This window comes from Protomyctophum parallelum, assembly GCF_964188405.1.
Source record: "Protomyctophum parallelum genome assembly, chromosome: 5".
In the NCBI taxonomy this organism is placed as follows: Eukaryota; Metazoa; Chordata; class Actinopteri; order Myctophiformes; family Myctophidae; genus Protomyctophum; species Protomyctophum parallelum.
Window position 1 is genome coordinate 51,830,669 of NC_139702.1, and position 14,777 is coordinate 51,845,445.

General features: G+C 43.5%; 1 protein-coding gene across 1 annotated transcript; it reads right to left on the minus strand.

Moving 5' to 3' along the window:
- Positions 1-864: 864 nt before the first annotated feature.
- slc25a23a (solute carrier family 25 member 23a) lies at positions 865-13,985 on the minus strand. The gene is made up of 12 exons (XM_083765750.1): positions 13,745-13,985; positions 13,234-13,473; positions 7,821-7,944; positions 7,575-7,662; positions 7,223-7,334; positions 6,950-7,108; positions 5,627-5,779; positions 5,259-5,372; positions 4,998-5,165; positions 4,456-4,603; positions 3,054-3,211; positions 865-2,213 (listed from the first exon to the last, which is right to left on the minus strand). The coding sequence occupies exons 1-12, from the start codon at positions 13,820-13,822 to the stop codon at positions 2,187-2,189; spliced, it is 1,569 nt and encodes a 522-aa protein (XP_083621876.1). The 5' UTR covers positions 13,823-13,985; the 3' UTR covers positions 865-2,186.
- Between the last annotated feature and the right edge of the window lie 792 nt (positions 13,986-14,777).

Here is a 14,777-nt window from a genome sequence, read left to right on the forward strand (position 1 = left end):
TTGCACCAGACTCCCAGCACCAGGCACTTTATTCAGGAATGGTGGATTCTCAAGCTGCAATGGTTCCGCAGGCTCCACCTTGCCCTTGGTGGTGCTGCAGGCTCCGCTTGAGGCTTGAATGGCCCTCCTAAAGGCCTCACCGTGGGTTTGTTGGGCTTCTTCCTCACGGAAGACACAGGCTGTGCCGTCTACATTCCGGCTTCCACCCGTCTCTCCGGTGGTCACCAGTTCCTGGTTGTCACATAGTCTATTCCTATGAGTCACTATAAATAGAATAACTAAAACAAAAATACATCTCATGGATGCACCTGGGATGTATCCTCAGTGATGTATCAAACTGCCTATTAGACTTTACATATTTTAAATCTAACTAAATTCGATAACAACACAACTGCCCATTTGATTTTTAGTATTTTTACATTAAATCTAACAAAAGTCAATATAGGCTATCTTCCAGCCAGGTACATAGCATGTATTATGTGATCAATAAGTTACATGGCAATTCTCCTTTTATATTTTTGAGATATCTTGCACAATGTACATTTAGGCCATGGGGTCACCAAAAAGCTCATCTCTGAGAAGTATACAGGTGCACGGCTGCACACACAGCAAATTACTTAGCAATTCAGTCAGTCCGTTTATTTATTTTACATGTAGGCCTATGTCTTTATTTTTTGCATTGATATCTTTATAAAGATTGTATTTATTATTACGAAAAGAACATCATTAGATTGTTTTTAGATGGACAACAGACAGGGGCTGTCTGTTGTGCTCTATTCCAATTTATTGTAAAAGACTTATTATTATTTATGTTTAGCCAAAAATACGATGAAATCTATTACAAATGTTTACTCATGGCATTATTTTATTTGAAGGCACAATCATGCATGCATTCAATAGCATGTTCCACAATAAATATTAACATATTTAAGTAATTTGAATCACATCAAATAAAAAGATATTCATTGGAATAATAGCCTACATCTCGGTTTAGACAGATTAAAAACTCTTAGATATGTACTGTATATTGTACAGTACACACATAGAAAGGAGTGAACCAATTTATGGCAGAACTGATCCCTGAGGCCTGAACCCCTTGTCAGGCAAGACTCACACCTATTCATGCATACACACATAATCATTTTCTATGTACAATCTGGGCTTGAGCATGATGCCTGACAGTGTATAAGTGCTATGCAGGCCACGTCATGTAGGCCTCCCACCTATTCACTAACAAAGATCCAGGATTTCTGTACTTCAAAATGCTGAATAAAACAATAGTTTTGTATCAGCAAGCAACGTTCACTTTCAGCGTTTTGTCAACTCCTCTCCTCCGTTCATATTTCCATTCATAAAATTCACTGTGTGCTCTGTTCGTGTTACAAACATGTGTGGCCTCCTAGTTTTGCTTTGACTGTAACTTTGACTGACCTGACTGACCAGAAATGTGTATTTAGTCTGGCTGCTGCAGTGCCTGCCACCCTGAGTCAGTTTTGTTGCGGCCTTGAGGCGCTGGGGGGCTTGAAGAGTCACAATGGGTGCTTAACTACAGTCAATTGTTTACTAAGGACCCACTACGGGCCAGACAGCAGCCTGCTGTCTGGCTCGTAGTGGGCACTTACTAAACAATTGACAGCAACATGAAATCTGCCTGAGTTGGCTGACTGACCGTCCTAAATAACATTGTAAATTGTTTTTTTCTCCAACCGAGAATAATCCTGTTGGTTAGATTGGATCCGCAGGCCGCCAGTTTGACACCACTGTAATAACCACTACAATAAATATTACACCACTGATGATCTTGAAAGCACTACCATATCAATAATGTGTTTATTTCAACGTTTACCAAAGCCGAGGATCATTTATTAAAATTTATATTATGTATCACTATTTTCAAACTCATGTGGATCAATATTGTTTTGATTAAACCAAAATTTTGATCCAAATTAAGATTCTCAAATACACAAACATAATTCTGGTGAATGTATACTTATCCTTGAATGCCCATATGGGTTTGCCACAATTTCATTTGTGTGAAAATCTTGTTTTATATCCAGAAACAGGAAACAGGACGTAACATCTCTATGAAAGGGCATGTGATTTTAAGGACCTCCTTGTTTTGTAATCCAACTGGAACACAGAAGAATACGGACTTCAACAAAAAGTGAGATGGAACAGTCCTCTTGTCATGGGAAAGCACTTTCTATGCGCCACCTAAAGTTGAATGGGGGAAAAATTGTCATGTAATAATCCTTTTATGTAAAAAAAAAGGCTGAATGTCACATGTTCCCAGTTGTGCATGTCATAAGCAGCACTCTTTACATTGTGTTAGTTTTCAAGCAAGTTCAAGTCCTCACCTGTGTAAAAAAAAAAGCAAGTAGTCTAGCTTTCATATAAAAGAAAGCTCTTGGCATGCTTTGCATGCAATATATCAAACACAAACATGACATTTGAGGTTGCACTAGGAGTCAATTCAGGCGAGGTTATCCAATTCCAAACCATCCACACCAGATTATGCTTGGGGTCTTGTTTGTTCCATTCCTTCCATCTTGTGCCCTGCTCCCTACACATACCTTTCCTGCATCCCCAGCCTTTCCTATACTTTAAGGAGGTGGGTAGTTATCGTGCATTTATGTGCATGGGCTCATGCATTGCTGGAATACTTGATTGCCAATCATCGGCGAGTTGCTGATTTCCTCGCCCCTGTTCCTTACCTACAGGGTTTCCACATCTGAGCCGAAAGCCGCGGACGTTTTTGGCTGTCTCCCAGCTTCTTTTCCGGGTTTTTAGACAGCTGGTGGATGGAAAAGAAGCTCAACCCCCGGGAATCAGTCCGTCGCGGCAACCTGCCGTGGGGGTGGAGCTTAATTTCCATCCACCAGCTGTCTAAAAAACAGAAAAGAAGCTGGGAGACAGCCGAAAACGTCCGTGGCTCTCTGGTAGATGTGGCTACAGCTCTACCTGTCTGGCCCTACCTGTTCTCACCCTGCTTCCTGTTCCCCCCCTCTTTCCCTCCCTCATCTCCTCCTGTCATTTCCCACTCCCAGGACCTTCCTCATGGATTCGTAGATGACGTATGAGATGCTGACAGCAGGGATGACTTTGAGGAAGTTAGGAGCAATTCCCCGGTATAGTCCGGCCACACCATCCTGAGTCACAATGGTCTGGAATAGGCTTATCATGGAGGGCTGGGGTCCACCTTTTACAGAGGCTGAGGTGAAATATAGCAAATAATGTCAGGTATTGGTTATTTTGTTTGCATGACAGATTTTAAATCCTGTTAACAGCCAAGCATGTAAACAACATATGCTTGAAAAAATATTTAGAAACACATATTTTGTTAACCAATTACCTATAGTCTCTCGAGCCAGACTGTTAACTCACAAAATGTTCATACAGTTTATGCAAAGGAAGTGCTGATAATGATCCGGGAGTATAGAGCGTCGCAGTCCCGCCCCCTCGAGAGACCCGGAAAAGAAATCCCTGTTCATTTTCCTCGTAGACTTTTCAGAAAGTGTTTATTTAAAGACGTTTACGCTGCGGACAAAGCCAACTCTTGTCGTGACAAATCATGACAACAAACACAATTTTTCGGGTTGAACAAATAATTAGAAAGAAGACGAAAACAGCAGGTTATAACAATTCATTTTGTTGTTTTTCTTCTCTGTAATTATTTGTTTGGTCCAAAATATTGTGTTTGTTGTCATGATTTGCCACGACAAGAGTTGGCTTTGTACGACGCTTATAAGGTCTTTAAATAAATACGTTTTGAAATGTCTATGGGAAAAATGCATTGGGAACTATTTCCTGGGCCTGGCATCGTCATGAAAGGGGGCGGAACTGCGACGCTCTATAGCGGCTGTCCCAACTCCCCCCACTTCGATTTAGTCTTTGCAGTCTCGTAAATCTGTCCTACTGTAAATCAAATGAGTAGAAGCATACATATTGCTACTTAGCAGTAACGGGGGTTGTAGTTCCAGACTCTGTATAGTATTCAAAGATTGTGGAATAGTTGTCTGGCTACGCAAGACTACCAATTACCTAAACATAGAGAGGAAACTATACATACAATAGATATACAGTGCACTGATGCTAGTGTTTTATTTCTTGTTTATCTTTTATATATAGTATATTGATGCTGTCGGGCGGAAATCATTACTTTTCAGGAAATGGAAAAAAGAGCGTGTGTTCCAATGGATCTGACGTAGTTATTATTTTTGGCACAACTTATTGTGACTTATTGTGCTCTTGTGATTATTTTCACTGGTTAAATATTCATAAAACTCATAAAACCAAATCCCTTGTTAGATGGTATTTGTGTTACTTTTGCACGACACTGTCACACAACAAAGTATACAATTCATTGATGAAAAACCGAAAAAGGTAGAAATTATGTTTCTGCCCGACAGCTACAATATATACTTTCAATGAGCACTATAGCACACATATACACACCTTGGGCCTGCATGCGGGTACGAATCAGGGCTAGTGGGTAACTGGCCAACTGTCCACAGGTACTTGACATAGCACCACAGCCCACCAGAACCATGACTCCTGGGTCAGGTGAACCTTTGTTTCTTTGCAACCAAGAATTCTTCAGAGTCTGAGGGTAAGCAGGAATGAGAGAGTTAAATGCTTGTGTGTGTGTGTGTGTGTGTGTGTGTGTGTGTGTGTGTGTGTGTGTGCGTGCGTGCGTGCGTGCGTGCGTGCGTGCGTGCGTGCGTGCGTGCGTGCGTGCGTGCGTGCGTGCGTGCGTGCGTGCGTGCGTGCGTGCGTACTTGTATTACTATACTTGCGAGGAACAAATGATGAAGTATGTACTGTAGTAGAATTTGAGAAATAGACGTGAGGAAAATCTTCCTGATAGTTAGATTTAGAATTAGGAAAACCTTCAGTTTGGGATTGGCTATTTCGGTTAAAAAGGCCAAATCTTAAAATCTTGATGTCCTCACAAGTATAATAATACAAACGTGTGTAAGTACATGCATGTGCCTGACCTCATAGACAGCTAGGTCGATGCCAGCGTATGGAATAATGCCCAGAAGGTTGGGTATATAGCCTTTGTAGAAGGCCTTGATTCCCTCCTTCTCGAGGATCTGCCTGGCACAGTCGATGATCCCAGAGTACTGGCCTGTTGTCCTCAAGGTCAGACGGGTTTTCAGCACCTGTCAGAGGGAAAAGGAGGTGGACGACGAGGTGAAGGAGAAGAAGTGAGTTGAAAATATGCGGTAAACAGGAGGCCTTGTGCTTTGTCTTACCTCCAACGGGTAGATGGCAGTCTGAGCAGTGGCTCCAGCCAATGAGCCGGCAATGAATCTTTCATGAACCTTCAGAGTTTGTCTGTCCCCCTTCACACGCATCATGGACTTGATCTACAGTATACAGAATGATGGAGCATTTCAAAGGGAATGCATTATGTAGAAGGTAGAGGAAACTTGTATTCATTATTTGGTAATAATAACATTGAGCCAAGTGACAATAATTATTAACTATCTTCAGTATCTACACAAAAAATATGAAGATGACAGTGTTGGAAAGATTGAAAGATAAAGGACAGGGAATCCAGAGATGAACCTTTATGCAAAGAAATATATAGATGAAAAAGGAGATGCTGAGTCCACGCCACCTGTTCATAAGCTGCAAACTTGATAGCAGTCTCTGGGGCGATTTTGAGAACATTGACTCCATTGCCCCTCCAAAGAGATTGCAGTCCTCCCTCCTTCACCATAGCCTTGAGACCATCCCATAAACTCAGATTTCTTGAAGTGGAACCATGTACCTGGGCGAAGCACAGTAAGACTGAGGCAAGGAGGCTTAAGGCCAATTCAGAGCGATATGTTCGAGTGAGTGGTGAGTCGCTTATCACCATGGCGTTATCAACCACCGCAGTGGTCACCTTAAGTTATCACCTAAAATTGGAGATTGAATAGGCCTTTAGTGGGTTGAGTGACTGTATAGTAAGTAACCAAGGTTTCAATTCACTTCACAACTAACGTGTTGATAGATACACAGACACGCATGTCCTGTTGAAGTCACTGACATCCCCTAAACTCCCTCCCCACTAAACATACACACACATACACACACACACACACACACACACACACACACACACACACACACACACACACACACACACACACAGATTATTTTCTATGGTAACTTTCTTTTTTTTTTTTTTTCCCTTGCATGTATAAATGGAAAGTCAATCTCTCAGGAAAAAATGAGAATAGTAATTTAAGAAAAAGGCAGGGCAACAGATAAAGAACTGAGGATGAGGCTAGATAATGTATTGACTGTTCTTAGTACTTAGTATAATATTTGACTATAAATGTAGGCCTACTTGGCCCAGGCCGTGGCGTAACGGTCTGGGCACCGGACTGGTGATCCAGTCGCAGTGTGCCGCGGGTTCGACTCCCGGACCCGACACAGCCTTTACTGCATGTCATCCCCCCATCTCTCTCCCGTTTCCTGTCAGCCTACTGTCTATCCCTTCAAAAATCAATAAAAGGCGTAAGCCGCAAAAAAATATCTAAAAAATAAATAAATGTAGGCCTACATTGCAAATGTTTATCATTCAAACCTTGCTCTAGCTTTACCAGGGTGGTTTTCTTCTACTCTTGACATCACATAACTGCTCAACTGAATATAAACTGAGTATTGAATGTTGGGGCGGCCGGGCAGGAAGATTTAGCTATTCAAAGATCTTTCAACCTATAGAAACATAATGTATTATTTATGGCTATGCAAAAAAAATAATATATATATATACAAATTTTACATTAGGCCTACTGATGTTTATGAATGTCCAGTATAATAGTATTCCATATCTGTTGCCCTGGCTTTAAAATAATTTTGATTTCTGATGGTCACTACTAGTTTGCATGTGATTCACTTTGGTTTGGAACATACAATTCTAGTGTGCCATTAGAGTTCCCTGACCCCAAACCTGGAGGAAAACTTTGACGCGGTCCAAAGGAGCAGTTCCGGTTCGGGATACAGATCCAGCCATGGCTCCAGCCATCAGCTGCCTCCACATGAAGCCAGACTTCTTCTCCTCCTCTGAGAATTCATCTGGGACCGTAAGCTGTTCACCTATATCCAACATCTGATTCCATCCGATGAGGGGAGATGTGAGGAGAATAATAATGTTATATGGGAACAGAATGAGGGAAGAGAGGAGAAAAGAGAATGATTTCAAAGAGAGAAAGAAAGATCTCACCGTAGAGTGTCTCCAGCAGCGTGCCACATCCTCCATGCTTCGGAGAGATTTAAACAGAAAGTAGTCTCGCCACTCATTCCAGTCAATTGTCATGGTGCTGTCCTTGTCCATACTAGCTGACACGCACACAAACCCACCCACCCGCATGCGTGCACACACACGCACACACACACACACACACACACACACACACACACACACACACACACACACACACACACACACACACACACACACACACACACACACACACACACACACACACACATTGTATCTTGAAAAGTAATAGTGTTGGACATATGATGTTTCCACCCGATAGAGACAATATACTATTTCCTGTAATATAACAGACCTCTCCAATATCCTTGCAGCCTCCTCCAAACTAATGTCCACACCAATAGTGTGTAGAGAGTGCTGTATCTCAGCTGCATCGATGATACCTGCATAAATATACCAGTCACAGATCAGAGACAGAAAAACAAAGAAAAGAGACTAATGAAATTTGTCCCATATTGCATCTTTGGATCCATAATATTTTGCATTATAGTATCAAAGATCTGCCATAAATCACAATAATGTGGGCCAATACAGTACACACCATCATTGTTCCTGTCCAAGCTGCGGAACATGAGTTTGAGCTGCTTCTCGTGAGTCTGCAGGTACTGGCTGAATTCTTCCAAGTCTAGTTCCCCATCCTGGTTGGAATCCGCTGACTTCACTATCTGTAGGGGTTGGGGGTATAGGATGGCGAGGAAGGGGGGAAATGTTAAAAGACATTCACACACTCGCACTGTTTTCCTCTCTGTCTCTCTCTCTCACTCACACACACACACACACACACACACACACACACACACACACACACACACACACACACACACACACACACACACACACACACACACACACACACACACACACACACACACACACACACACACACACACACACACACACACAGTCGCCTTGATTGATGAGCTATAATTTATTCATGAAAGCAGAAAGCTCTTTTTGTTCTTGTTATACTCATTTTGTAAATGTGCTAAATTGTGATTGGTGGACTGTGTCGTAGGGACAGGCAAATATGATTTAACACTTGCTATTCACCTCCTCTGTATGTTAGCAAATCCCACCGTGTCCTGAATGTTATTATACCTCTCAGCTAGACCTACTTATGAGTGTGATACAGCCACAATAAGTTAATGTCTGTCTGCGAGTGTGTATGTGAGTGGGAATATCTGTGCCCCGTCGTTCACCACCAGTCAACAAAGCTGCATTATTCTCCTCTGCAGTCACTAAGCACAAGCCGCTGGTACCAAAGGCATAGTGCTGATCCTCATGTCATGTCTCAACATGATTAGAATTCCAGGACCAGGAGAAGACAGGAAGAAATAGTAAAGAACTAGAAAAAGTGCCCTTCTGGGCACAGGCCTCCACCAGGATAGGAATGTAGGACATTGCAGCTTGCCTTCATCTGGTGGTTGGATAAGGGCAACAAAAGTAAATTAGAGGAAAAAACACTTCGGCCAGTTATAGCGCCACCTTGAGGCTGAGTTGAAATTGTTCATGTGGCATTTCTTCCTCGGCCTAGTGGGAATGTGCGTGCACAATTGCACGGAAATCACGCGATGTGTTCATGATTTGCAGCATTTTGTTTGAAACTGAGCACTCCTGTGAACTTTGGAAGCCAATCTTAACCAATCAGGATGGAGTCTGAGAAATCTGAAAGACCCGTTTCGTTGAATGGCTCTAGAGAGAGTGTGTACCAATTTGCGCGATGTTTGGACAAAATCTGTAGGTGTACTGTGCAAAAACTTGTTTTGCACAAAGCGGCCTCCTGGTGGCGCTATAACAGGCCGTTCTGGAGATTTTGGGGCAGAGGTTCATCGTTGGCATCCAGGGAGTGTGTGTGCAAAATTTGGCATCGACCGGGTTAACGCCTAACGGTGGGCGAGATTAGCTGCTCACGGACACACGGACGGACGGACACACACACACACACACACACACACACACACACACACACACACACACACACGGACGGACGGACGGAGTGCAAAACATACTCTCCCCCCATGCCTTCGGCCTGGTGGAGACAATAATGATTTACATTTTGGGCGCAAGCTGGCAGGTTTCCTATTATATCCTTCCTGGCTGGGTGGCTAACAGAAAGTATGCATTCGAAGTACTGTTAGGTGGGCCCCCCTAGTGTGGCACAAAGAAATTGCAGGGGTGGGGGCTGGGAGCAGTTACCCAAAATCAAATTGACCAAAAATTACCTCTGTGGGCAATCTAGTTTCAATGCCTGAATAAGATTTTCATTGCAAATTGAAAATCTGTCTTGATACATTAGCTTAAATAAGATAAGATCAACTTCTATTGATCCCTTTGGGCCCTGTGCAGTGTGCACGGTGTACAGTACACCAACGCCTATAGGCCGAAATGTTGCTGTTTCCCTAAATAAAAGTTGGTCACTGCATTTTAAGACAGTGTGCGGGTGTTTGTTCCTTTTTCACCGTACCCTCTCCTACGCACCTGTCGCCTGTAGGTGTGCAAAAGCCTTGCTTATTATTAATTCATATTCAAACAAATTGTTTTCCTGTAGTGTAGTTAGTGCACTGCAGTATGGTATACGAATGACAACTATACTTCAGGCATAGACACTGTCACACTACAATGTAACACTGCTGGTCACCTTGTCACTGTGTTCACACAGTCAACAGCACCGCCTGACATAGACATATAGGGGCCGGGCTATACCAGACAGTGTCGACCATGTTACAACAACACTGATCAACCATCAGTGTTGTTGTAACAATCAGAAACAGCGCCTATGGGAAAGCTGAAAGTAAGATCAACTGTGAGTGACAGAAAGAGAAAGGTTATATTCCTCGTCTTACCAAGGCCTGCTCCCCCTAGTACCAAAATAGATAACACGCTGTTCTGCACATGAGCAGACAAACATCCTCGTTATGCAGAGAGAGAGAGGGAGAGAGAGTGAAAGATTTTGTGTGTGTGTGCGTGCGTGCGTGCGTGCGTGCGCGCGCGCGCACACACACACACACACACACACACACACACACACACACACACACAGTGAGACAGTGAAAGTTAGTTAGCTTGGAATCCAGAGTGAGTCTTTGCATGATAAAATGGCAACAAAAGTCATCAAGAAAGTTAACCAAAGAATAAGATTTTTTGGCAGGATCTCTTTGTTGGTCAGTAGGAATGCACTGAGGATACTAGCTGGAGCACTCATCCAATGTCATTTTGACTATGCGTGGACCTGCTGCATGGTACTCTAGCACAGAGGTTCCCAACCACTGGTAGTACCACTAGTGGTACTTGAGAAAAAAAAGAGAAAAGTGGAATGAAATATTATATTATATATTACTACTGGTGTCTGGTAGTTATCCAGCCATGCTGAAATGAGCATGACAGTATTAGGAATAGAACAAAAAGGGCAGGTACCGTATACACTCCTGTATTTTCACATCAGTTACCAAAACGGATATAGTAGATGTGTGTAAGGTGCTGTGTGTGTAGTTCCTCTCATCTTAGGTCAGATTCTCACCTAATACTTCGGTAGACTCAGATCCGTATGGGCGGGGAAATTGGGATTCTTGCATATTTAATTGGCTGCGGTTTGCCTTCACACTGTCATTCGCAGCAATTGGAAACGCAGCAGGGGGGACCTTTATCAATGTGTTCCATTCATAAACTATAGCCTACACAGTGAAATCTATGGTGATAAAATTACACTCATAACGTGCATGTGTCGTGCCGTCTGGGACCCCCCCCCCCTCTCTCTCTCTCTACGCACGCAGCCGCCACACACTGTTCTTTTGGGCATGCAGCACAGCGCTGCATGAGCGCATTTCGATCAGGGCTTCAGTCTCCTTATTCGACCACGTCTATCCACAGTAACGGGACATCTTTGCGCTGCGTAAAATATGCCTTCTCCGTCTCCAACTGTGTTCAGCTCCTCACCCGCCACATTATGTTTGCTTCATTTTCTTTATTTACTGCGGATTGCATTCACACCTGCACCGAATCGTAGTCAAGTGCGATTCGAAGCGAAGCGAAACCCACGTTTTTGGGCGGAGTAAAATGCGGTTATTTGCTGCGCATTAGGATTCGAATGAGCCTTCACACCTGCCAAACGAAGCGCACTTTCTGACAATGCGCAGCAGGATTCGTTTTAATCGCAGCAAAGCTCTCTGGTATGAATGTGACCTTAGAGAGCCTGTTTGTTGACCAGACCCAGTCACCCACACACCTCTTGCCAGTACAAACAAACAGTCTCATGCAGATTGGGGGAGTGTATGTATTCACAATAGAGTTTTTCTGTTATTAACAAACAGCAACACATGATCCAACACACGGAACAGCAATCAAAGATTCATAATGAATCTGAAGCAAAGTTACGGTAAAGCAGAAATGGGACACTATTGTGCCATCCCAATAAAGAGAATTCAGAATCAGGTTTTGATTTAAAAATAAATAAATACACAAGCTGCCTGGGTGACAGACAGTTGAGCAGGAAGTGGATATAACATTGGATGTTACCCAAATGCTCAACTGATTACCGTACAGTGCGAACTGCGTACACAATGTTTTAGGAGGCATATTACGCATAAATTAAAAAGAAGCAGCGAAGTAATTGATTCAAGTCAAAATATTCTGTTAGGCTATATACATTACAGACCATTGTTGTTACAATAGGTGTCCTATTGTAGGAACCTTGGTATGCAGGTGCATGATGGTGCCTGTTTTTGGTTGTACTTGACTAGACCAAGACTAGCCTGAGCTAACGCTAGACATTTCTGGCCTAGATGGGAGGGTCGCGGCTCAGAAAAACGCGCACCCTGATTGGATCTCATCGATCTGTCCGTCACCCCCGGCCCCTCCTCTCCCCCCTAGTGCAGCGCTACGTCACATCATTTGGAGCGACGCCCACCCGGAAGGGTTGACTCCCACTTTTAGACCAGAGCGGCCAATGCGTTCCTCCAGGCTTTCAATTTTTGCAAGTGAAAGCCTGGTACCGAGGCTAGACCAAGACAGACTTTATCGTTTACCTTAGATCTGAGCATAGATCTACCGGTACTTTCTTTTTTACTTTTCTTTTCTTTTCTTCTTTTTTTTTTTTAATCGCTGGAATATGACATATCCTACTGTTATAGACCCTTGTTGCCAGGGGAACAAGCAGCCTCAAATTGCTGCTCACTTGCTCAGTGCTCAAATGTGAATTTGAAGAAGGATTACCAAGCATGGATAGAAATATATATATATATTTTTTTTTTCTATCCTAGTTTGTGCCCAATGTTTTCTAAAGCATATTCTTTGTGAGCTTTCAGAAACTGAGAAATATCTTTGAAAGCATCTTATAATTAAGAACTACAAATAGGCCTATATATAGCCGTATACTCTTAAGGTTACACACACACACACACACACACACACACACACACACACACACACACACACACACACACAGAATGTGTGATGATCATCACGCAAGCGCGCTATTGCCATCGTGTGCAAGTTGACAGTGGTGTGCACAGATAGACACTAGGGGGTGCTAGAGCACCCCTTGCCCTTTTGGCAATTTTGCTCTTAAAAAAAACATTTTTTTTCTTTCTTAATTTGTAGTGTGTGGACCATGGTGACATTGATCAAATCCTGATAAAAAAACGCTTCTACTATATTATTTAGGCCCCCACAATCTAAAGCTATGTTTCTATGTCAGTGGTTCTTCGATAAAAAAATAAATAGCAGACCTACAAGCTCGTAGCGCGCCACTCGGTGGCGCGCTATGAGCTTGTAGATCTGCTATTTTTCAATAGCTAAAGCACCAAAATGCGCTGCACAAGGTGCCCTTTTTTCACTTGAGCACCTGCCCCTCTAAATGTCTGTGCACGCCACTGCAAGTTGACATTGTGGGCTTGCAGCAGCAGGCCAGGGCACGATGGCAGAGTAGATTGTGTTTAAAGCCATGCGTGCTGGTTTACCTTGTCCACAGAGCGCCGGGACAGCCCCCGGGCAGCTAGCCCTGTCCGCAGCTCATGGATGTCTATTCGTCCATCTTTATTGACGTCCAGTTGCGCAAACAGGTCGGCCCACCTTTTCGCCCTCTCTAGGTCCGAACCGCTGCCACCGCTGGCCTGGCATCGCGCGCAGGGGAAACAATTCCCCAGTGGTCCCATGACTCCCATCTCACGGGCGGCTATAGGGTTGGCCGATGATGGCTGCTGTGTGGGGGAAATTCAGGGTTTGACCAAAATGATTCTGTTTCGGACGGTGCCCAGACATAGCAACTGACTGTAGATTGTAATATTCGGATTAAAAAAACAGTTTTGCGCGTGTATGTGCGCCTGTTTGGGGGTTCGTCTCCTCTCTGCTCAGAACGGTCAAATTATTATGACAGCTCATTTAAAATATAATAAAATATATTCTGCTTATTTGTGAACCAGGAAGCGAGAAAGTCAACCCATGTTAGTACTGTAGCCTACAGTAGCTTACATTATAGGAGACGAGACAACCAACGGCGTCAACTCCGGGAGTGCTTGAGGGCAACCCTGTTTGAGTAGGTTGGTTCATGAATGATGTCCGTAACCTTAATCCAGATATGTAGCCTAATAATTACTGTACCGATCTTCACAGCATAGAACCCAACGCGCCCTTCATTCCGCAAGTCGAGCCAAGAGGTGGAGGATCACGCACACCGTGTCGGCGACAAACAGGCGCACGTAAAAGGCAGGCAGAGCAGATACATGCACACAGCATAACGCATCGTTGGGGAGAATCCTTTGTAATCTCCATACGATACATGCTACATAAGCCACTTACAACGACACGATAGGTCAGGGTTTAAGTGAGAGAACAACACATTATCCACTGTGACAGTGTCCTTGGTAAGGTTCTTCGCGTGTCCTCCACCACTGGTTCCTCCTTAATTACGCAAGCCTCTTTTTGAGTCTGCGCCTTTTAAGGTGGCTGCCACGAAACATTACACAAGTGATTCTCTTAGAAAAAATAAATAAATGCATGCCGTACCCATGGTAGCTATAGAGTCCTGGACAGTCTGAACTCTGAACTACTTATTAAAGCCTAGATAGTCTATTAGTCCATTATGAAACAAACAGTATAGGCTATAGGCTGTCTAGTTTGTTTCATAATGGTTCACTTCACACTTCACAGTCGTGTATATAGGCTACTCACTGCAGTGACCATGCACTGTAACGAGCACATTCAAAGTAAGGGCGACCGCGACGGCGCGAGTCGCCTTGCCCTTTACTGCACGGTTCATCAAGCTCTGACATAAGTCGCACATATACCGCACCAACTCCGTCTCATTCTTTCTCCAAAAGGTGATTCGTTGAGTGATGTAGGCTAGCTGAAATAGCCCACCTGTTCGATTGTTATCAAATCACTCTTTTGTGCAAACATCTGCTCCAGACCAGGATAGATTATAAATTGTTGATAGACTGTACAGAGTGCTCTTCTTCATCCCTGACCACACACACAGACAAATTGCCCTCGGTATAATTTCCTT

What these genes read in the sequence shown, in the direction of transcription:
- slc25a23a (XM_083765750.1), bottom strand. Translation starts at nt 13,822, where the DNA reads ATGAACCAACCTACTCAAACAGGGTTGCCCTCAAGCACTCCCGGAGTT. An exon ending in AGTTTGCAGCTTATGAACAG is followed by an intron (nt 5,373 to 5,626) that starts GTGGCGTGGACT and finishes TGTATACTGTAG; the next exon opens with ATCAAGTCCATGATGCGTGT. An exon ending in TCATCTACGAATCCATGAGG is followed by an intron (nt 2,214 to 3,053) that starts AAGGTCCTGGGA and finishes TTCAACTTTAGG; the next exon opens with TGGCGCATAGAAAGTGCTTT.